The sequence below is a fragment of the Lemur catta genome, chromosome 7 (genome assembly GCF_020740605.2).
Source record: "Lemur catta isolate mLemCat1 chromosome 7, mLemCat1.pri, whole genome shotgun sequence".
NCBI classification, from domain to species: Eukaryota; Metazoa; Chordata; class Mammalia; order Primates; family Lemuridae; genus Lemur; species Lemur catta.
This window is the reverse complement of record NC_059134.1, coordinates 74,369,144-74,393,013: the sequence shown is the minus strand read 5'-3', so window position 1 is coordinate 74,393,013 and position 23,870 is coordinate 74,369,144. Positions and strand designations below refer to the sequence as shown.

General features: G+C 37.9%; 1 protein-coding gene across 3 annotated transcripts in view; it reads right to left on the bottom strand.

The window, feature by feature from the left end:
* Positions 1-23,870, bottom strand: part of NELL1 (neural EGFL like 1) — a 714,969-nt gene that overhangs the window by 557,504 nt on the left and 133,595 nt on the right. For all 3 annotated transcript variants that reach the window (XM_045557684.1, XM_045557686.1, XM_045557685.1), the window contains one exon: positions 4,150-4,246. In XM_045557684.1, coding sequence (XP_045413640.1) covers positions 4,150-4,246 — 97 coding nt within the window. The remainder of the gene's footprint in view (positions 1-4,149; positions 4,247-23,870) is intronic.

Here is a 23,870-nt window from a genome sequence, read left to right as displayed (position 1 = left end):
GACTCTCACCTAACAAGTGGCTGCCTCTTTTTCAGGGAGATATTTGCAGTGTTGAATTGATCAAGAGGTAAATTCTGTAATGAGACACTGACATATTTCCCCTGCTCCAGCCATCTCACCTCACAAAAGGATGACTAAGAAGTACTGTTTGGCATCCACAATTCTAATGAGGAGATGAGTTTTGAAAGTTTCCCCATGGAAAGTGCCTTTCCAAAGAGCCTTTCAATGGGGCCACTCCTACCAAGAGCAAGAAGAATCACATTGCTCCCAGGGAGACGGGCTGTGTAGGATTGCCAGCCCCTTCTGGTGTTTCCCACTGGCACCACCTATTCCTTTGGGCTGGAGACCCAGAAAAAGACAAGTCCTGTCTCCTCGGTTGGGACATCATGTGGTTAAGTGAAATGTCTCCCCAGTCAATGCAGTGGCAACTGTGGTAACACATGGTAATCCCTTAATAAATATTTGTTCAATGAATGAGCAAAGACTTCAAAATCAGAAAGGCCTAGGCTTAAATCCCATTTTCATCACGTATGGGCTATGTGAGGTTGGCAAGTTGTCCCACTGCCTGATCTATACAATGGAGATAATAATAGTTACCTCACTAGGATTCTCTGAAGGTGAAATGTAATTAACTGAGATAATATAAGTAAGGCCAGATAAGGTCTGAAACACAGCAAGCATTCAGTAATTGTAGGTTCTCTCTTCTATATCCCCATAACCCACCTCTGCAGCAAAATGACTATCAAGTCTCTGAACCTCTTTGTGTTTTCTGTCTGTATCAGGTTTGGAGGGTCTTAAGCACAAGGTTTCTTGTATTAATATCTATAGAGAATCATATGCTCATCGAGCTGGAATAGATGACAGGACTAACTGTTCTCTCTCTCTCTCTTAATCACATCCTCCCAACTAAAATGGAAGTCCCTAACAGGCAGGAAAAGTGCCTATTATTTCTACAGTACAGTGTTAAGCATATAGGGAACATTACATACACTTAAAAGGAAGGAATGGGGATGTGTTGTAAAGCCACTATGTTCAAGGTTCTTTTAACACATATTCTTATATAATCTGCATTACCTTCATGCAAGACATCTTTGGTACTTTAAATGAAAAGACAGATTCCTAGCTTGTGCATTCATTCATTTTAAGAGTATACTGTCTGCCAATTATATACTTTGTACCATTCTAAGAACTTGCTGAATAAAATAAAGATAGTCTGACCCTGGTGAAGCTTACAATGTAGACAGACAGATCAATAATAAATAAGTAAACACCCACATAAATTACACTCAGGACCAGCAACATGATTTGCAGAGTCCTTTGTTCAAAATTACTCAAAACCTGAAGACAGCAACAGCAGGGCATTAAACTAATCATGGGGCCTTTCTGAGCACAGCACTCTGGGGGACTGCACGGGCTGACTGCCCCCAAGCCAGCCCCGGCCACCCCTGCAAACTGTAGTGAGTGTGATGAAGGAAACACAGATAGATGTTTCAGGAGAAAGTATGTGGCAGAACTATCGCAAACTGATTCCCCTCCCTGTATCCACACACCTTAAACTGTCACTTTGTAGACCCTCATATCAAGAGGAAGAGTCTGTTTCCCCACCCCTTAACTCTGGGACTGGTCTTGTTACTTGCTTTGACCAGTAAAACATGGGAGAAGTGTTGTTTCCAGTTTGTGGCAATTATGAATAAAGGCGTTATAAACATTGGCATACAGGTTTTTGTGTGAACAAAGGTTTTTATTTCATGTAAGTAAATTCATAGGTGCAGGACTGCTGGATTGTATATGAAGTTTATGTTTAATTTCCAGACTGTTTTAAATTGCTAAATTGTTTTTAAAAGTGGCTGTACCATTATTGCAATCTACAAAAGTTTCAGTTAGAGGCTTAAATTTCAACACTCTGTGTGGGATGGGAGGAATGACTTAGATCTCATGCATGAGTGGGAGTGGGAATGGAAATTTCTGAAGTAAAGCCAGGACCCAAAAGACTACACTGGGCAGAAAAAGCCTACTATTTAGCAGAGGGAGGAAATCCAGAAACTATCTTGTCTCCCTCTCATCTCCAGATAAGAAAAAATAGTATTTCCCAGAGAATTTGTAACCACAGCCCTGTCATCATGCAGGCTTGAAACCTAGATTTACTTTACCCATGAAGTTCAATAAACTACCTTAAAGCAGTCTGGGGTTAGGTACCTTGAAAGTGATGAAGAAAATGCAAATTATCTTTGGAGAAAGCCACTTTCAATGTAGACCTCAGAGGATGCTCACAGATTAGGTCCATGAAAATATGAGTTTTTAAGACATCATGAGCAATGGTGGGAAGAAACAACAAACTACTCAATCAGCCTTTAAAAGGCTGTAGAAATTGGAATGAGCAGATAAAGAATTTTTTTCAAAAAATCCTTGCATTTAATATATTTAAAGAATCAAAAGAGTAAATTAAAGAATGTGTGATGACTAGAGATGGTAAATATCCCTGGGATATTTGAACCAAAAAGCACTTTCAGAAATAAAAAATACAGTTGTCGGGGTGAAAAAAACTTCAGTGAACCTGCTTAACAATAGAATAGGCACAGGTGGGAAGAGCATTTGTGAAATGGAAAATATTTTCAAAGTAATTACCCTGATAGTACTGCCTCTGAGATAAAGAGAAGAAAATAATAAAGATGTTAAAATGTAGAATATATACAGGTATATGAAAAAATTTTATATATATGCTTAATACGTGTGTGTGCATGTGTATATGTATACTATATATACATATATTTAAAAATTCAGGAAGATAAGAGAGGAAATACATTAATATAACACATATATTTGAAAATTTCATATAATAAAGAGGTTATGGGCACTGTTAGAAGTATAATGGGTAAGAATTTTTTTAAATTCATAAAAGAACTCAATTCTCATTATAGAAAGCACAATGAAATAAAAGCACATGTTACCCACTGCTGGCTAACAGTCATTACCTGAGGGGTAAACTGTGGTCTATTCATACAACAGAACTGGAGTACTACTCGGCAATAGAAAATAAGGAATTACTGATACACACAGTAACATGGGTGAAAACCAACATACATACTCACACACACATACACAAACGATTCCATTTACATCACAGTCTGGAAGATGCAGGACAACAGGGTCAGAAAACAGACCAGTGGTTGCTAAAGGCTCAGGGCGAGGAAACAGGTTGAATACAAAGGGGCACAGGGGAATTTTTGGAGGTGAAGAAATGGTTCTTTATCTGATTATAATGATGGTTATAAGATAATATAGCTTTTCTAAAACTTGTAAAACTGCACATTTGAAAAGGTGAATTTTCATGTATATAAATTATGCCTTATTTTTTTTAAAGGAAAAAGAAAAAACTTAAGGCTCTAAGTGCCTAGTATTGGCAGACACCTCTCTGGCTTTCTGTCCCCTCCGTATATTTGGTCCCTAAGGATTCCTCTTCTTGTAATTGCCATGATGAGTTTTAAAAGACTTTTGTTGTATTTTATCTGGCATTATAGGCATTTTGAAGCAGAAGGATTTTTAGAATATCTAGTCTGTCATATTGCCAGAAGCAAAAGTCTGCCATTCTTTCAAAGCACAAGACTATCTTAAAATTTCATGGTATTTTTAAGTTTTTCCATTCATTTAATCACTGTATTCTCATGTTGTTATGAAGTACAATAATGCAGTTATTGTATTTCTCTCTTTATAGACAAGAAATCCAAAGCTCAAGGAAGCTGAGATTTATGTCCTGTATCTACATATCTACTCCAAACTGAATTAACTTACAATCTGAGAATGGAAACCAGTTTGAAGATTATCCTAAATCCTCCAGAATTAGGAGGTCGATGAGACACATTTTAAGGATCACTTACATCCTGGATCATCCATACCTGGCAGCAGCGTGAGCTGCATTACCTTGAGTGAGTCACTTAACTTTCTGCCCAGTTTCAAACCACCTACTTCATAAAATTGTCGTGACAATTAAATCAGTTAATTCATGGCAAGCAAACAAAAAAGCGTGTGTGTGTCACACAGTAAGTGAAGTTCAATAAGCATTAGTTGTCATGATGCCATCCCCTTCCCACTAATAGATACACATCTCCAACAACACAGAAAATTGAGCATTAAAAGAAAGTTAGTGCTTACTTTGAATAAGCCATGCTTTTGGTTGCGCTGGCCAAGCCACACATTGATGCCTAGGGGAAGGTTGGTCTCTGGAGGGTCTATCACACGCTCATAAATCCTGTAGGGGCAGAGAATGCAGTTACTAAGAGAAAGGCTCAAAGCAGAACCAAAATGGAACATATGCTTTTGGAAGTGCTCATGGCACTAGCTGTTGGTATGGAGAGAAGAGGCTGGCATGTGGCGCACTTTAAATGAAAGATAATATGAATGTAGAGATCTGTTTCTTGACAACACTTGAACACATTCTCTGGGGCCCTTCTACCTTTCTATCATATCTCCCTTTTGGCAGGGGAGGGAGGAAGAGGGTGACATTTTTGAGCATCTACTCTAAGAAATGAATTTTACACAAACTGTGTGAGGAAAGTGATTTTATCCACGTTACAGGTGAGAAGCTGACGTTCAGAGAGCATAAATTGGACCAACCAAATAAAGACAGCAGGGAACGCTGGAGTTGGGATAAGAGCCCTTATCTGCATGACTCCAAAGTCCATGTACTTTCCTTTGCATGCTGCTACTCTCTGGCTTTGGTTTATTTAGCTGCTACTCATTCCTACAACAACCAGAGAGAACCCTTTAAACAAGCGGATAGCAGCTACCCAGATGATAATGTGCTTAGTCTGCAAAATCAAGTAACTGAAGTCATTGCCCAATCAACAAATAACTGAGCACTTTCCATGCTCCAAGCTCCACACTAGGCAATAGGAAATCAAGTGATAAACCACATCCACAAGGTCCGACTCTCCTGGAGCAAAAGTAAGATAAAATTCTGTGCATGAAGATCTTCATCTGATACATATGGGCATATAATTAATACAGAAGAGGTCACAGTCCCAGGATCTTTGAAGGTTCCTACGGAGCCTACAGAACAACTGAATGTCTCAATAATTCAGCCCCACCAAGGTTCAGGTAGTCAGTCACGAATCTTTTTATTTGTGCCCTCTTTAGAAATAGTCCCTGCCACCACCAGCACATCGCAAGCCTCCACCTCACCCCTGGCAAGTACCTCTCAGTGCCTGATGCTCAGAAGATCCTGGGTGGGGTGAAAGAGAGTTACCTGTAAATGAGGACCCTGCTCCTTCCTGCTTTCCTCAGTCCTCACTCAGAGCAGCTGCACCCCTCAGGTGTGTCCAGAGGTCTGGACACCTAATCAGTCCTCCCTGCTGTGATGGAGTTGACTGCCTGCTGCCAGAGGGTGATGTATTTCTCCGGTGCTTCTCACAAGGAAAGTGTGGAAGAACCGAAAGCCTGTCCAGTCGTGTCAAGGACAGTGAATGATTGTGAGGCTGCTGCCGCTGGGAGCTGTCACGCTGCGGCCTTATATCTTAGCTGCATAGTCCACTACTCCACTATTCCCCACGGGAAACCTGCTCTTTCCCAGCAATACGTACAAGGTATTCCGCTGGCAGAGCTCCAAATGTATCACGGCTTTCTCTACTAATTATCTTTCTGTTATAAATGGAGGCTCAAAGTATAATCAAGGAAAAAATTAATTTCCCTAAAACGCACAGGAGATGTTTTCTTCGCAGGAATCTAACCTCTTTTGTATGTTAGAATGAACCATTTTAGATGAAACAGTTTGTCAAAACTGCTTTAACACAAGAACTTGCTATATACTTCCTTTTAGAAAGGGTTTTTTTTTTTCCCTCATGTTAGTGGAAAACTAGAAACAAACCAAATTTGCAACAGAAGGAAATGCATAAGTTATAGTAAATCAGCTTGAAAGAATTTACTACAGCCATTAAGAGTGATAAATATGCAAATTATGAAACATGGGAAAGTATATACAAAATAATTTTTGCTGAAGAAAGGGAAATACGAAATTATTTATTCATTATAAAGATAATGAGGCAAAAATTAGGTTCAGTGTTGGTAAATATCAGAAGAGGCCAGAGAGAGAAACGTAAATCACTGTATTTAGGTGAAGAGGCAGAAGCATAATTTTCTATAAGGTTGTTCTACTAATAAATTGAAAATGTCAAACCATTTACCTTAACCTTCATTTGAAAACATTTGCCTCAGTCAGAGTAAAAGCAGTTTTCAATTCAAAAGCTTCTTTTTGGTGTTCAATATGCTAGAAGATGAGCTCCAATGAGCAGAATAGATCCTTGATCAATGTTTATTAAGTGCATGAATGAATGAACAATCAAAAGTATCAACTTCCTACCCTACCTTATCTTCCAGAGCATAATAGCTCCTTCTGCCTTAGAAATAGTTGAGGAAGAAAACATCTGAGACCCACTCCCCCTCCCCCCCACAGTGAAAGCAGGTGACTCCATGGCACATGTGTCAAAGTGGCATTCAGATTTCCTGTCATACAGCCCCTGCCAGGACTCTCTCCTGATGCCAAGGAAAGTCTGTTGGATGCTGCCTTCCTGGCAGCCCTGCCAATTCGGTCCAAGAAGCAGTCCTCATCAGGGAATTCCATGCAGCAGGCAGAATCAACAAGCTGGATACAGATGTAACAATGTGAAGAGAGTTTAGAAACATAGTATTAAAAAAAAAAAAAAAACAGAAAGGTACCTAGAGGAGGAAATCTAATCATGAGGAAACATCAGACAAACTCAAATTGAAGGACATTCCACAAAATAACTTGCCTTTAAAATGTCAGTGTCATGAAATATAAAGGCAGGCCGAGGAACAGTTCCATATTAAAAGAGATCAAAGAGACATAAAAGCTATGTGCAAAATGGGATCCTAGATCCTGAGGAACAGGAAAAAATATCCCATAAGGGATATTATTGGGAAAATTGGTGGAATTTGAATAAGATCTGTAGGTTATGTAATAGTATTGTGCCAGTATCAATTTCCTGATTTTGATAATTGGGCAGTGTATATTTAAGTGAATGTCTTATTCTTAGGAAATAGGTATTGAAATATTTGGAGAGGGTCATGATGTTTGCAACTGACTCTCAAAGGCTTCAAAATAATGTGTGTGTATATGTAAGTACAAACATATATAAATTCATACATATTACCTAGATAGCAAAAGAAAGCAGAATCTGAAGAGTATACAATTGTCCTTCATACCACCCATAACTTTTCTGTGAGATGACTCGGGGCGATGGGCAGGACATGGACAATGTATATGACCTAAACTGATGTACCCCCATGATGAGCTGAAATTAAAAAAAAAAAAAATTATTTTAATATTAAAATCTTAAAAAGTCAAAAAAATAGAAAAAAGGTCTGTAATGTAGATGAGTTAAAAACACACACATACAAAGAATGTTATGTATGAGCTAAGGATACAGATAGTGTTTTCCTATTACATGCCTGGTGGAAATGGAGAGGCAGATAAAAAAAAGAAAATGAATGAATGAGTAAATAAATGAGATAAGAAAGGGGTATTGCACAGACTAATGCCAATAATATATCACAAACCAAGAAATAGGATTGTCACATTCCTGTACATGCTCCTCTACAAGGAGAGTTATATATGCCAGACAAATACAGTCAAATCTTGGCAAAAAGTCTGCTGATCTCTGAGGTATACAGTTTGGGTGGATTGGACCATGTCATCAGACAGGAGGGCACAGTGATCTGTCTGTTAAATCTAGTATCACCCAAGTCAAGAGAATTGAAAAGTCAAAGCTAATACAGTGAACTCCTTGCTCTCCAGTGTGGTGAGGAAATGGAACCTTCTGATACATACAGTATTCTGGTTACTGAGATTTCCTTCAGATCAGCCTACAACGAGTGTGACACGGTGCTGGCTATGGGATACACACAGGCTAATTTAAAATGGCAAATCCTTGTCCTCCAGTCCAATGCCTGAGATAGACAACAGACATGCACACACCTTGTAATTCCATGCATTAAATGCAATGCTTCATGGAATCAGAGGGGGAAAAAACGGAATTCTGCCTGCCTTATCCAGAGAAGACTTTCCAAAGGAGACACTATAGCTGAGTTTTGAATGAAGAATATAGTGGAACTGACGTGTCCGACCTAATAGCCAGCACTTACACAGCACATACCGTGTGCCAAGCATTACACTGAGGGCTTGCACTGTATTAACTCACTTAGTCCTCATAACACCACCATCAGGTGGGTGTTCTTGGCTCAACAAGGTTAAGTAACTTGTTCATAGTTAAGCAGCTTGTGAGTGACAGGGCTGGAGTTCGAACCCAGACCCCCACAATCTGTGCTATCGACCGCCTTTCTCTATCTCCTCTCTATTCAAGCAAGGAAGGACAGTTCTATCACCAAACACCCCATCTAAGCTATTATTTCTCAAAGAGTTAAATTGCAGGAAAATAGAAACAGTAAATGCTTGCAGAGAGAATATTTAATAATAAAACAAAGATTGTAATCTTCCTTGGATAATTCAGAAAGCACTTCAAGATATGGTAGAGTTTTTAAATGTGCTCGGAAGAAGAGAGGAAGTGATTTATATGTTTTGATATGTCTTCAGGTGACAGACAGGTATCTTTTTTTTTTCTTAACAGAGCAATGTGAAAAACCTAACTTGTTCAAATAAATTAAAATTCCTAATTTGACTTGCTCATCAGCAAGGAAAAGGGGAAACAAAGTCATCTGCCAAAGCATAGGGCCAAGATGGGTTAGCCCTCCCCGCAAACCCACCTAGCTTTCCTCCTGGATTCACAGCTAACCTACATTCCCCAGCCTCCCTTGAAGCTGGCTGGTGGCCATGGAATGGGAGTGGAAGGGATGTGCCCACTTCTAGGCCTGCTCTGTCCACCCCCCTGCAAAAAATCTCTCTCAAGCATCTTCCACAGTCTCTTTCTGTTTCTCTTTCTGTCTTTTCTCTTCCTCCCTTTCAGCTGACTAGAGAACACTCTGAAGGCTAAGAGGCTGACAAAGCCACAAGACAGAGAATCCTGAATCCCTAAATGATGACATGGAAGGCCACTTGTCAACTAGACACACCCAACTGGACTCCACATAAACAAGAAATAAAATTCTGTTATGTTAAGCTACTGAGGTAGAGAGGATTTCCTGTAATTGTGGCTAATATTATTTACCCTAACAAATACACTCCACTGAAAAATAAAAAGGTACCTGTTGTGTTTTTCATGCCCACAAAGCCAAGAGGTATCTGAGATAGTGTGATATAGCAGAGAAAACGTGAACTTAGAAGTAAATAGATTTGGGTTCATATTCCAGTTCTGCATTCTACTAGCTGTATGACTTTAATCAAGTTATTTAGTTTCTCTATGTCTCAGTTTCTTCACTTAAAAAAATGGGGATATATTACTGTTGACTGTATGGGTTGTGGTGAGGATTAAACAAAATATATTTAATGCCCCAGCACATTGTAGGTGCTGACATTCTATAAAACTCATGGGTGCCTAAGAATGCAGACTCACACAGGTCACATGATCCATTTCAGCCCAGTTGCTATGGCTCCCACCGAATGAATCCATTGAGATAGGATGATTAATATCTTAGAGGCTTGCTTGTGCTTTGGAATACAGTTTAAGAAATGACATCACGGTCAAACAGTATATTTTAGGACATGAGATTTCAATGTTAAAATATAAGAACTTAGTACCTATTTGGCCATAAGTTTCTACAATTTTAAAATTTTCAGTCTTAAGTTTCTTTTTACCTTTTATAAATTTAAAAGCTACAACAAGTGAACATGTAATAGGGAAAAAAACAAAGGAGTTAACAACATTAATTTCTTTTGCTGTTTAACCCAATGTTATAGAGCAAATTGATGATCTATTTATACTAAACTTTGCATTAAAAGTAAAATTTTTAGACAAACTGAATTTTCTATGGCACTCTGAAGTTGCAGTTTTTTATTTTATTTCTATTATTTTAGTTTTAAAGTATCATTCTGTTGCTTCTTTTAATTTTTCAGCCATAAATCACAAATTTTTACATGTAAATTACTCAAAATTCTAAGCAAACTTCTTATTTAATTTCTTTTACATTCTTCCAAAAATGTAGTTGATATTTACAAAACTTTGATTTTTATGGAAAGTTCATCATAAACTCGTACAGGATTGGAGATAGGCTCAGGAAAAAGGAAGAGATGGAAGAAACATTTTATAGTTTATTAATTGTGTGTTTGGACATATAGTCACCTAACCAAAAAATCCAAACAAAACAAAACATTGCTGTATCAATTATCCTTTCTATGAGTAAAATACAACGGGGCACTATTTCTACCACTTTCACCCAGTCCAGTATGAGGCACTTTCCTAGTCCATTTGAGACCTTTTCCTGGATTTAGCCAATTTATAGGAAAGGTTTCTGGGAAGATGAAAATGACAACAGTGAGCACAGGCCAGCATTTTAAGTTTTTATCTCACACTACACTTACACATTCTTTTTTTTATATTATTTCTTATACATCCTAACTTCCCTATATGTTGGTTCTTTACTGATCTCTGAGACTCTCCCCATTTCCGCACATTCTCCAGCCCTTCACTATATGACATGGTAACTCCCACGACCCACAGAGGTCTCTAAGATTCTGGTTCTAGCTTGGCCTGCCTTCCCAGACCTCCCTGCCAAAAGAAGGAAGAATTGGCTTTCCTGGTACCCCTGGGCCAAGCACTTTCACCCTCAAGTTCTGCCTGCACTTCTGCCACCAATTATCTGCTGGGTCTGGAGGAAATGGAACTTGCTGCCGCATGCCTGCATCTGCTCAGATGTTTGCTGCACTGACAGATTCCCCTTGACGGCCCTATAGAAAGTAGCTCTTGACTACCTGGTCACTCTCCACCACTTAGCTTGTTTTACCCTTATCAAAACAAATGACTCTCCAAAATTAGCTCTTTGTTGATTGACTATCTCCTTCCATAAGCACTTTGAAAGCAGGGACCTAGTCTGTCTTTTTTGAGTCAGCATTGCTGGTGTCTGGAAGAATAATTAGCCAAAGTAGGTGCCTACTACATATACGGAATGCATGAATGAATGAATGAATGAAAGCTCCCTGACACTATCTTCAGAATAGGAGGACTATAGTCAGACAGCTATAAAAGTCCTACTACGGCAAAAACTCTATAATGAGCAATTTGCAAAACTGAATAATCTAGACTGAGAAAGCAGGTAGTCAAACTTGACACTTCCTGTTAGGTAGATAATCCTGAGGAACATGAAGTCAATGAAGATGAGTAAAATGTGATAACCTCTTTCAATTGTCCTCCTCCACCATTCCCACCTCATGAGATTTATATAAGAAGCCCAAAAGAAAGAGCAAGATGAAGCCCTCTTGCCATTTTTCACCCAGAAAAGAGGGATAGCAAATTTGAATCTGTCAGGCAGACAACTTACTCACAGTAAAGCCAGATAGACATATTTCAGAAAGTGCAGGAAAAATAGTCAGCAACTTGAAAATTAATTAGATCAAGTGCAATCCTTTTTGATAAGTGCATGATTTACTACTTAAGTTGATTACATTATAATCATGCCAAATTTATCACATTTCCATAGGCTATCTGATGCAAATAATGCGTTTATTCTCTAGCCATCTAAAACCTACCCTTTCTTTTAGCTGGAGAAAACCTAATTCCCACTTAGACATGTTCCTGAGTCTTTGAATTCACTTGAGCCATTAGACAAGGTGCTGCCTATGAAGCTGTACTGGGAGAATTATAGGAATTTTGCATGCCATTAGTATCTATCAATATTTTAAAGTGTAAGTATCTCATTTCTAATATAATACCACACAAAATTAAACATCCAGTCAAACATAAAGCCTGCCAGAGAGGAATGAACAAGGCAAAGTGTAACGGACATACTCCTTGTCAAAGTCAGTCACTGAATCAAGGGCTCACATTAGGAATTTTCTTCACAGGGTGCAACCTCTCCTCATTCCTGACTTTGGTTAAAAACACCCTCACTAACAAGTGTCCCATGTGCTTAAAAGACTAGTCAATATTCTATGAAGAACTCAATTTTCTTGCTAACAGATAAAGCCCTCAGAGCTCAACACAAAGCAATGTGGTGGTTCAACAACACTACTTATGAAGAAATATTGGATTTTTATTTACCTGGACGAAGAAAGGCCTCTGAAGGGACTCCACAGTACCTTTCCCAATTATAAAGAAGAATGAATTTCCAATGTAAATCATGTGAATTGACATGCATTATGCCTCTGTTCAATAAGACAATATGAAGCCTAAATGAGGACGCTAAATGAAGAGGTTTATCTTAGGCTTTGCCTAGAATTGAAGAAAAGCTCTCATGCTCTGCCTATAGAGGAAAGTTGCAATGACCTTCCTTTGCTACTTGGTGTCTCATCCTCACTGCCTTTTAGCTGGCATGAGTGAATATCAAGGTGCCCCTGAAAGTTTCCTACACAGAACACAAGATAATTCCCACCCAATTTCCCCTCCCTAACGTAGTAATGAGTGGCCTTGCATGGGAGGCTAAGCCTCTCTTTCAGCCTTATGCTAAGAGAGTATAACATATCCCTTCTCCTCTCAGTCTCATTGGGCAAATGGGAGAAAAACAAAGTTCTTGAGCTCCACTGGAAAAACAAAAGACATCCACAGGGCCGGGCGCGGTGGCTCACGCCTGTAATCCCAGCACTATGGGAGGCCGAGGTGGGCGGATCATTTGAGCTCAGGAGTTCGAGACCAGCCTGAGCAAGAGTGAGACCCCGTCTCTACTAAAAATAGAAATGAATGATTTGGACAGCTAAAAATGTATATAGAAAAAATTAGCTGGGCATGGTGGCTCATGCTTGTAGTCCCAGCTACTCGGGAGGCTGAGGCAGGAGGATCACTTGAGCCCAGAAGTTTGAGGTTGCTGTGAGCAAGGCTGACGCCACGGCACTCTCACTCCAGCCCGAGCAACAGAGTGAGACTCTGTCTCAAAAGAAAAAAAAAAAAAAGACATCCACATGATGTCATTAGCATTATTCTTGGCACAAACAAATGTTGAGCTTTCAGTCCGTAGGTCATTGTATTCCACGAAACAGTTTCTCAAAGCTCACTCACTGTGACAGAGTGTTTTGCCAACTGTGTACACTGATGAGCTCCTAGTTGAATTTCCATGTCAGGTTGCCTGGCTCTTGTTAATTACCTCCTCACATGGAATACACAGCACACGAGGATGGTACCAGAAACACATGTAAGGAATGGCCCAAAGAGTAACTCTGCAGTCTCCTCCTGCCAATCTGTTTGACAAATCCAGATGACACTCAGCAAATGATAAGAATAAAACATGCACCTCAGGCATTATACATGAAAAAGCAGACAGTAACGGGGAGAGGGAGGATGGGGATGAATACAGCATGCCTTCAATAAGTGAGAATTGAATTCCAAGCTAAATCCTTGCAGAGCACTGGAGAGAGGACTGTAGCAAAGCTCAGCAGGTTTCCAAACTGTTCCTTAGCAGCTGGCTGTAGAGTAAATACAAATGCAAACAAAAAAGAGGAGGCAAAATTGAAATCTGGAATGAGATGCCTTTGTTGTGATAAATGAGAAGGCAGCAGTGTTCCAGTGAGATTAGCAAACTCAAAGCAGGGTGCAAACATCCTCCCAAGAGAGGAAAAAGGTCTTCTAAGAGAAGATCAAGCCTACATGTGACCTGCTTCATCTACTTAGAAAACACTTGTCAACCCTATGCTTTTTCTTGCCTAGCAACTATTATAAATTTTACTGTTTTCTTTTTCTCTCCTCATCTGGATCTCTAACTATACTAAGCATGCTTTCCCTTCCTAAGCACATTTTATGTCCCTAATATCTTTCTCTCCCTACTTCTTACCAACCCCTCTCTCTGCTTTAGAGTTCATGATCCCAATATCATCTTAAGATTATAACCAGCTCATATAAGTCTGTCCAATTTAGCATTTGTATGTGTGACTTGACAGTATAATAAAAGATGTGTTTCTTAAATCTGTAGGAAAATATGAAGCTCATGTGATGGTTTCAATCATAACAGAGTTAATATAACACCATCAGGATAAAAAAGATATTCATAGGTAGGAATTAGGGCCAAATCGAGTAAGATGAAATTTTACATGGAAAAATGAAAGACTCCATTCTTGGGGTAAATATGCTTCTCAAAGACAGAATGTGAGATCTAAGGGTGAACAGAAATACATATTGGAAAAAAAAAAACTTAGCTTTTTTGGTCAACAGCTAAGATAAAGCTGTCCAAAAAAAATGTAATCTTAAACTGCACCATGAAAAGAAGGTAATTATCTCATTCCAAGGTGGGTCAACCTGCTCAGAGATAATCACATTGAGTTCTAGGAACTTCTCATATGACAAACAGACCCACACTTCAGAAGGAATCAAGCAAGACTGGGTGGACCTTGTGAGCAAAATCAAATGATGAAAGAATGATGGAACAAAGATGTTCAATCTGAAGAAATAAAGATTAAAGGAGGCCACAATAAAGTCTTCAAATATTTGGAGGACTATCATGTAGAAGAGGGATTGGACTTGTTCTGTATGGCTGAAAGAGGTAAAGTGTATATCAACAGGTAGAAGCTATCAGGAAGCATTTTGGCTCAAGATAAGAAGAATTTTCTAGCAGTCAGAGTAGTGTACAGAGGGGAGAGGCAGCCATGGAAGGTAGTGAATTTCCAGTCTCTGAAAGGTGTTCCAGCAGGTGATGGAGACTTCACAAGTACAACAAACCTCAAACTCAGAGAGATGGAGGGACACAACCTCAAAAGTTATAAAAGCTGCCTTTGATTGAGTACCTACCATATGCTGGAAGTTAACATACTTAACAATCCTTGCAATAACTCTAAAAGACAGACATTGCTATACTCAACTGATAGATATCCACAGAGATGACATGACTTGGCTAGTACCATTCAGTAAATGGTGAGGCCTCAAACCAAATCCAGGTATAAACTTCTGCCATGCCATATTGTCTCATAATCCTCAATTGATTCCACTCTTAAAAAGTTAAATATTCAACCAGTGTGAATAAACCATGTGAGATGGAGAAAGACCACTGGACTAAAGCCAGAAGACCCCCATTTGTGTCCTACCTTCACTGTTTATACTTTGTGACTTGGTACAAATTACTGAACCTCTCTGGGTCTTCAGTTCCTTCATCCATAAAACTTTAATGGCAATAACCATCACACAGGTGTTCCAAGAACATAAAACAGATCATCTACTCTAAAAGTGCTTTGTAAATTCTAAAAGGCTTTTTACAAATGGAATATTATTGTTATTAGGTGAGAATGATGCTCCATTCTTCACAGAATAATCTAAAAGATACTTTAGTTTGAAATATTTTCAGATAAAACCCAGAAACCTCATCTAAGCCACTTGGCTCAACTGGTTAGAGCATAGATTTCAGCATCAGCTTCACAGTTTCTATAAAAGAGGATCTTAATGGCAGCAATCTGACAGGAAAGAGACAAGAGTATGAAACTCTGAAATCACTCCCTAGATGGTACCACTGATACTGAGGCCATAGTCACTGCTCCTTTCTTTTCCAGGGGTTCAGATAAAATATGCTACCTCCAAAATATTTGCTGGTACTCACAAGTGGGTGATAATTTAGTGCAAACCCATTTTATTATTCACCTAGATGAAAATTTAAATGTTAGGCCCTAATGATGATAAATCAAAAGCCTGCTGCTCATATGAAACACACATTGGTAACCAGGACTGTCAGGGTTGAAAAGGACATTGAAGGTCTTCTGATCCAACCTCCATCTGCTACTTGTTATATTAATATACGAGCATCCAAAAGCCATCTGTCATGAAATGAGCATGTCTGACACCCTCATGTAACAGTTTAAAACTTCTCAGAGCAAATGGATGTCTCCCCAAAGACCTGACGATTGGCCATTTGCAAACAACCCTTGCAAAATATATCAGGGTCTAGCAGCTATGCTAAGTAACTAGGAAAATATTTTGTTCTTTCTCCATGAAGTCCTTACACAGGCGTGCGCACACACACACACACACATTCAGACATTGGCATCTCCAAGATTCAACCAAGGATTAATATTCTTTTACCTTTGGGGCTTTTTCAGGACTTTGGACAGCACCAATAGGGTCCCTTGGCTATTCTCAAACTTGGCTAGGCAGTAGGATAGCCTCATAAGTTTTTCAAAAATACAAATTCCTAGTCCCCTCACAAAATCAGACTTATAGGTGCCAGCCTGGCCCCATGGTACACAAGAATTTCTGATGGAGGCATTTTCTGCCCTTGAGCTTCAGAGCCAGACTTGACTGGGAGCTCCTTCCCCAACCACAGGATATAACTCCACAACAGCCAAGCAAGTCTGTAATGGAAGTAGCTGGGGCTCTGCTTACGGCATCTCCAAGGCAGAGTGAGAGATACAGAGAGAGCATTCTCCTCTGTAGGGCCATTTCTAAACATTTTTCTGTATGAACAAAAACAGGAAAGCAGTACAGAGAAAAGAAAAAATTCTTTCAGCACCCCACTATTTTGTGAAGCATATAAAGAAATGAAAGAGTTCTCCTGACCATGCTCCATTAATAATAGCTGTGTTGGTGATGATGGGTCAATTGATAGATAACATATAGGCTGGCACTTATAACTTTATTTTGACAAGAACAATATTACATCCCTGGCCTCCTAGAGCCTGCATTATAATGTAGATGAGCAGCAATAAACAAATAACTTTATAATTTAATTTCCAATAGTGGTAAATGCTATGAAGAAGCATAAATTAAGGTGAGTTGGGTATTATCCATTTGTCCCCTCCAGATACACTCTTTGCTCCTCTTTGCCTTGCTTTGTGCCCCAAAGGACTATCCTTTAGGTTTGTATCAAGTTCCCTCTCCTTTTGGTTCCAGCTGGTTTCAGTCAAAGGGAAGTACCCCCTGGAGGGCAGGAAAGGATTGAAGTTGCAGTACTAATCAATTAGCATGTAAAGGGCTTAGCACAGTGTTTGGCACACAATACTAGTTGAATAGTGATAACTGCTCCTAATAAGAGCAAAATTAGTGATGCAGGTCCTTAACTACTAAGTGTTGCTTTAATTTCTCTCTCTCCTGCTGTCTACAGTCTTCCCAATATAAATGTGCCAACACAAACTTGATTGTTTTTTAATAATGTTTACAGAAAGGACAACTTGTGTGCCTTGACTTCTGCTTTGTAGCAAGTATACTGAATTATTCATTTAGTTTGGGGCTCTTTCTTTCAAAAAGTAATCATCATATTCTTGAAAGAAATTTTTATTTTTTCATGCTATCAGTCCTGTCAGACTTTAGAAGTTCAGAATCACCAAAGAAGAGCAAAGCAATTTAGATAAAATTTCCTGTTCTGAAGGAAGACTTTCGTTATTAAATGTGAGGCATTCAATAGTAACTGCCAGCTGTTTAATCAAAAAGTTATTGTTCATTGTGGAGAAAAAATTGGAGTTTGGAAAACAATGGGCTACAAGCTAGGAAAGTGTCTGAGGAAGTTTCAAATCCTTTTCAAACTCTGTCTCATCATTTAAACTATAATGGCCCATTTCTGATAAAGCATTTCATGGAGGATAATAAGAAAAATCACTGAAACGACTGAGATCTCCTACTCATCTCTTTAATTATCCCCTTTCTTAGTTGCCCCTTCATATGTTCAGGTTACAGGGTTTAAATTAAAGATAGTTTTCAGAAATGTCTCAAATAAGCCTATTATTAAATAGGACACACAAGTGACTCCTTTAATTTCAAAGATCAAATGAATGATAAAAGAAAAATTAAGGTGGTAAAGGAATTATAAGAAGGAAAAAATTGCATAGTAGTAAGAGAAGGTTTTGAAGATGAATAGGAAAAGAATAAATCCAAGGGTCAGAAGGCCTCTATTCTAAATTCTGAGCTTAACCACTAAATGTGGGCTGTGGCCTTGAAAAAAATCAATTCATCTTCCTGGGATTATTTCCTCAACTCTTATATAAAGAAAATGATGCCTGCCCTACTTACCTACTTATTTTGAGGCTCGATGAGATAATGCACAGTAAATGCTTTGAAAAGTGTCATCTCATGCTAATGTTGGAAGTGGCCTAAGTAAAGTGATGTTGAGCAGCCTGGATGCTTGTTGGTTTTCCACATGCTTCTAGTCAATCAGCTACACCGCTTTCCTTATGTTCATTCCATGAGATAATCTGGTAACCTTAATAATCTTGCCCTTTTTTGCTCAAGTTATTCAGCTTGATTTCTGTTATTTACAACCAAAGTGTCTTAACTAACACAAAAGTGTGTAGGAAGATACCCTGCAAGTCAAGCAATTCTAAACTCAAATAAAGTGTCATACTGCAATAAGTCTTGGCATAACCACTCACCAGTGCATATGAAGATACATATTCTTGTCTTCTCACCACACCTGTTGCCTACCTCACTCACACCTTGTGATATCATCAGCAATTTATGAATTTGTGGGCAACTTGAAAGCAGAAACCACCTTGGCAACCTCAGTACCTAAACTAGTTCATGACAGAGAATATATGCTCAAAAATAGCAGCTTTCATTTCAGTTACTTTTGCACTTATACATGCAAATCATGTCAGTCTTATCAGTTCCTGTACACAGCCATCTCCCTATGACTGTATAATGATTACCCAATGGGTAGACTGGCTTGGCTCCCTCTGTCTCTTACCAAGATTAATTGTCTACCAGCACTTCCAATACTAGGTTGATGGAAAGGTTGAAATGCAAATTTTCATTTGAAAGATGTTTGGAATAACTGAAGAATTACTCAAGTAAATGCCATGCTACACTTCCATGTGTAAATGAAAATTTGTACACACCTTCCCCTAGTCCTTTGAACCTCCCCTCATCCCTTTATATAGATCTCATAAACAACTCTCTCTCGCAATAACACATAACTGACTGGGCATTACCAGCCACTTAATACTAACACTCAAGAAATATCAGTTAAGTGAATGAATGAATACATGAACCATTTGATGAAATCTAGGGCCTTGGAAGTCTCTCCACTTGATTTTACAGAGACTCCAGCCAACTGAACTATTTGCAATTCCTAGAAGTTTCATGTGTCTCTTACTTCTATCCTTTGTACATTCTGGTCCCTTGGTTCAAGACACCTTCCCAGCACTTCACTGGCTATATAATACACCAAAACTCAACGCAGCTGTCAAACTGGGAAGCTTTTCTCACTCTATCTTTCCTTGAGCTTTATTGAAAAAGCTACTTTAGTCTTATTTTGTATGCTGGGGTCACAAGATGTCTGATGCCACCCTGAATTACTTTCCTTTGAAAGTGATATGGTCTTTTTGCCTTCAGTTCATGATACTTTTTCTTTTTTATTTAAAATTTAATACTTTTACTAGGATATATCTCAGAGTTGACTTTACAGGTCAATTTTCCCAGATTTATGATGAGCTCACTCAGCATGTAGATTTGAGTTTTATTTTCTTGCATTGTAATTTTTCAATAGCTTTATTTATAGTTTTCTCTCATTTATTCATCTATTCATATAATTCACATATGATACAATTCACCCATTTAAAGTATATTCTTCAATAGTTTTGATACATTAACATGGTTAATTTTTTAATTGTGGTAAAATATATATTATAAAAAATTACCATTTTAACCATTATTAATTCAGTCACATTAATTATATTCACAATGTTGTGCAATTGTCACCACTACCTATGTCCAAACATTTTTCATCACCTTAAACAGAAACTTTGTAACCACTGAGCAATAAATCCCTGTTCCCTCTCTCCTCAGCCTCTGATAACCTCTAATTTACTTTCTGTCTCTATGAATTTGCCTACTCTAGATACTTCATGTGAGTAAAATCATACAATATTCGTCCTTTTGTGCTGGCTTTTTTCACTTAGCATAATGTTTTCCAGGCTCATCCATGTTGTAACATGTATCAGAACTTCATTCCTCTTTATTGCTGAATAATGTTCCATTGTATGCATATAACACATATTGTTTATCTATGCATCATGGATGTACATTTGAGTTGATTCCACTTTTGGCTGCTGTGAACAGTGCTGCAATGAACACTGGCATGCAAGTATCTGTCCAAGTGTCTGCTTTCAATTTCTTTCAGTATATACCTGGTAGTAGAATTTCTGGGTCATGTGGTAATTTATGTTTAGCTTTTTGAAGAACCAATAAACTGTTTTTCACAGTAGTTGTACCATTTACATTCCCACTAGTAATACAGGAATCTAATTTTTTCCACATCTTCACAAAAGAAATCATTATTTCTCCATTTTTTTTAATTATAAACATCCTAGTGGGTGTGAACAGGTATCTCATTGTGATTTTGATTAGCATTTTCTTTTTGACTAAAGATGTTCAGCATCTTTTCAGGTTCTTATTGGCCACTTGTATTTATTGTTTGGAGAAATATCTATGCAAGTCCTTTGCCTATTTTTGAATTGGGTTGTTTGTTATTGAGTTGTATGAGTTCTTTATACATTTTAGATATTAATCCCTTATATAGTTTGCAAATATTTTCTCTCATTTTGTGAGTTGTCTTTTTATCCTCTTGGATAGTGTCTTTTTAATTCATAAAAGTGTTTAATTTTTATGAAGCCCAATTTATCTATTTTTTCTTTTATTCCCTGTGCTTTTGGTGTCACATTGAAGAGCTTTTGGCTCATATGTTGATTTGTTTTGAGTTAATTCTTGTATATGGTATAAGATAAAAGTCCAACTTTATTCTTTTGCAAGTGGATATCCAGTTTGCCAGCACCCTCTGTTGAAAAGACTGTCCTTTGCCCATCAAACAGTATTGACATCCTTCTTGAAAATACAGTCAATGTTTTTCCATTCTTTTTATACTTCACTTAGTAGAATGGGCTCCAGCTCTATCCAGGATAATACAATAGGTGATAGGTCACTATTGTTTTTGTGGCTGAGTAGAACTCTATGGTATACATATACCACATTTTATTAATCCACTCAAGTATTGATGAGCATTTGGGTTGTTTCCGTATCTTTGCAATTGTGAATTGTGCTGCATCAAAAGAATGGAAAAACAAGCACCACATGTACTCACCATCAAATTGGTATTAACTGATCAACACTTATGTGTACATATAGTAATAACATTCATCAGGTGTCGGGCAGGTGGCGGGGAAGGAGGGGATAGGTATATTCACACCTAATGGGTGCAGTGCGCACCATCTGGAGGATGGACACTCTTGAAGCTCTGACTCAGGTGAGACAAAGGCAATATATGTAACATAAACATTTGTACCCTCACAATATGCTGAAATAAAAAATATATATATAAAAAGACAATACAGTAAATGGACTATATATGTAAAGGTTTGTTTCTGGGTTCTCTATTCTATTCTGTTGTTCTATATGTCTATCCTTATACCAGTATCATATTGTTTTGATTATTATAACTTTGTAATAAATTTTGAAATTGGGAAGTATGAGCCCTCCAAATTTGTTTTTCTTTTTCAGATTGTTTTGGCTCTCTTGCACTATAATTTTAAATATCAGTTCTGCTCAATTATTTCATTTTTCTTCCTCAGGGACTTCCATTATATGGATTTTGGACCATCTTTACCTATTTTCTTTATTGATCATTTTCTTTCTGATTCTTTTTGTCTTCATTTTGTATTCATTCTCTTGTCTATTTTAATGCCTTTTTTCAGTGCACTACAATTCTTTCAGTTGAATGTGTTCTCCTTTGAGGTTTTAGTAATTTATTCTTCATTCCTAAAATGATTTTATCTTTATTTTTAATTTCTTTTCCGTATTCAATCAACTTGTGCTTTACATATTCCTGTTTTTTGTACACTCCTGCTTTGAGTTTCTTAATTTCCAATTAAGCATAGGTTTTCCTATCTCTAAAGTTTTGTTAAATGGTATTTAATTCAGGTTGGAGTATTGTTTCACAGTTTTTTCTACTTTGGATTTTATTTTTTTAAAGAATTTGTATCAGCTAAAATATTTTCTCATTTTCTTTTTATAGTAGTTTTGTATACATGTTTCTGCTCTTTTATATTCATTTCATAAAATTTCATTTTCAGGTACATTAAAGTTTACAGTACTCTCTGCCTCCAGTTATGCTGAAAATGTGGGTATGTAGACTTTTATTTGTTCTTCTTGTTGATCTGTAAGTGTTTTGGAAATAATGTGGAAAGATTCAGATGTAGGCAAACATCTGAAAAATGTTTACGTCTGAAAAATGTATACATTTTGCTAGAGCAATCCAGACATGAGGGAAACTTTCCTTTATCCTCCCTGATGAATCCCCAAGCTAGGTTGATAGCACAACCTCTGTATTTTTATAGCATCCTTACCACACTACGGTAGCACCTACCACACTGGTACAGGAATCATTTATTTGCCTTCCTGTCTCCCAACAATATCCTGGGCTCCTTAAGTACTTGGACCTTTTCTTTAGTATAGGTGATTAGGACTTTACTCTTAACCAGATTGGCTGGCTTTATATCATGGCTCTGTCACCTACTAGCAATAATAACCCTGAGCAAATGAAGTTATTTCACCATTTTTTCTAGTTTCTCATCTGTAAACTGTGGATAATAACAGGACCTACCTTATATGGTTCTTGTGAGACTTGAGAGAGGACACACTTAAAGCGCATAGAGCAGTACTCATTGTATAGTACTTAATATCATCATCATCTCTTAAAATACACATAAAATACACTCAAATAAATGATGAACTAAAAAATGGAATAGATTTCTCTACCTTCTCAATTGCAATAGCACTTAAAATACAGGTGACGTATGGCAGACAGTATTGTGTATTACAGTCTACTAGTCAGCATGTTGATTTTATGTTCCAAATAAGACCAGGAGCTTCTTAGAAGATATAATGTATATTTACTTCCTTATCCCTCATAGCATTATGCTGGCTCAAAAAAAAAAAAAGGCTTTGCAAATGTTTTGAAAGACTTAGTAAATATCTAGATCCTCACTTAAATATTCTGGGCATGTCTCTGTGTGTTAGGACATAAGATGTGAAGAGAAACCTATAGCTACTTTCTTATGCCTCACCCGTTCCTCCCCATCAATGAGATTTCAGTGCAACAATGTCCAGTTCTAACTCCTCTGAGCAAAGAGAGGTTGACATGGTCATTAACTTCTTTGTAAAATGAGGAAGTGATAGATGCCCTCCTAGGTTTTATGTGATATTGAAATAAAATAATATTTGTAAATCATGAGGCCTGGCTTGTAGTAGCTGCTCAAAGGATGATTCTTCTTCAACTATACCTTTGACTCCAACCCACTTGCTTCACCTGACAAAATCTATATCGCTGGCCAAGTCCCAAACAAGGAGGAAGGCCAGCAGCACTTCCACCCAGGCCAGCAGATATCCCTGTCAAATGCCTACTATGAAACAACTTCACACGTTATTCTTCCGGCCCTGCAAGCCAGCTGCACAAGAGACCCCACTGCTTAGACCTTTGGTAACTCTCAGAAAATCAAGGCCGTCTGCTTCATTTTTTGTTTTGATTTGGTCTGGTTTGGTTTGGTACCAACAGCGCATATAATTCAAAGTGCTCAATTATGAGTAATATAAGATACAAAAGAAGCAATGTAGCACAGTCATTTGTTCTTTCCTTCAACAGATATTTATTCATTGATTATCTACTATGGTTTAGGCACTCTCCTAAATTCTGAAGAATCTCTGCCCTCTTGATGGGAGGTAGAAACTATGGGATGCAAAAATACATAATAAGCAAATAAATACAGGAAGTAGAAGATGCAAAGAAAAAAATAAAGCAGAGTAAGGGGGTTGGAGAGCCATGTAGTAGGAGAGTCTCTACCTTAGTTTCACGGACAAGATGGCATT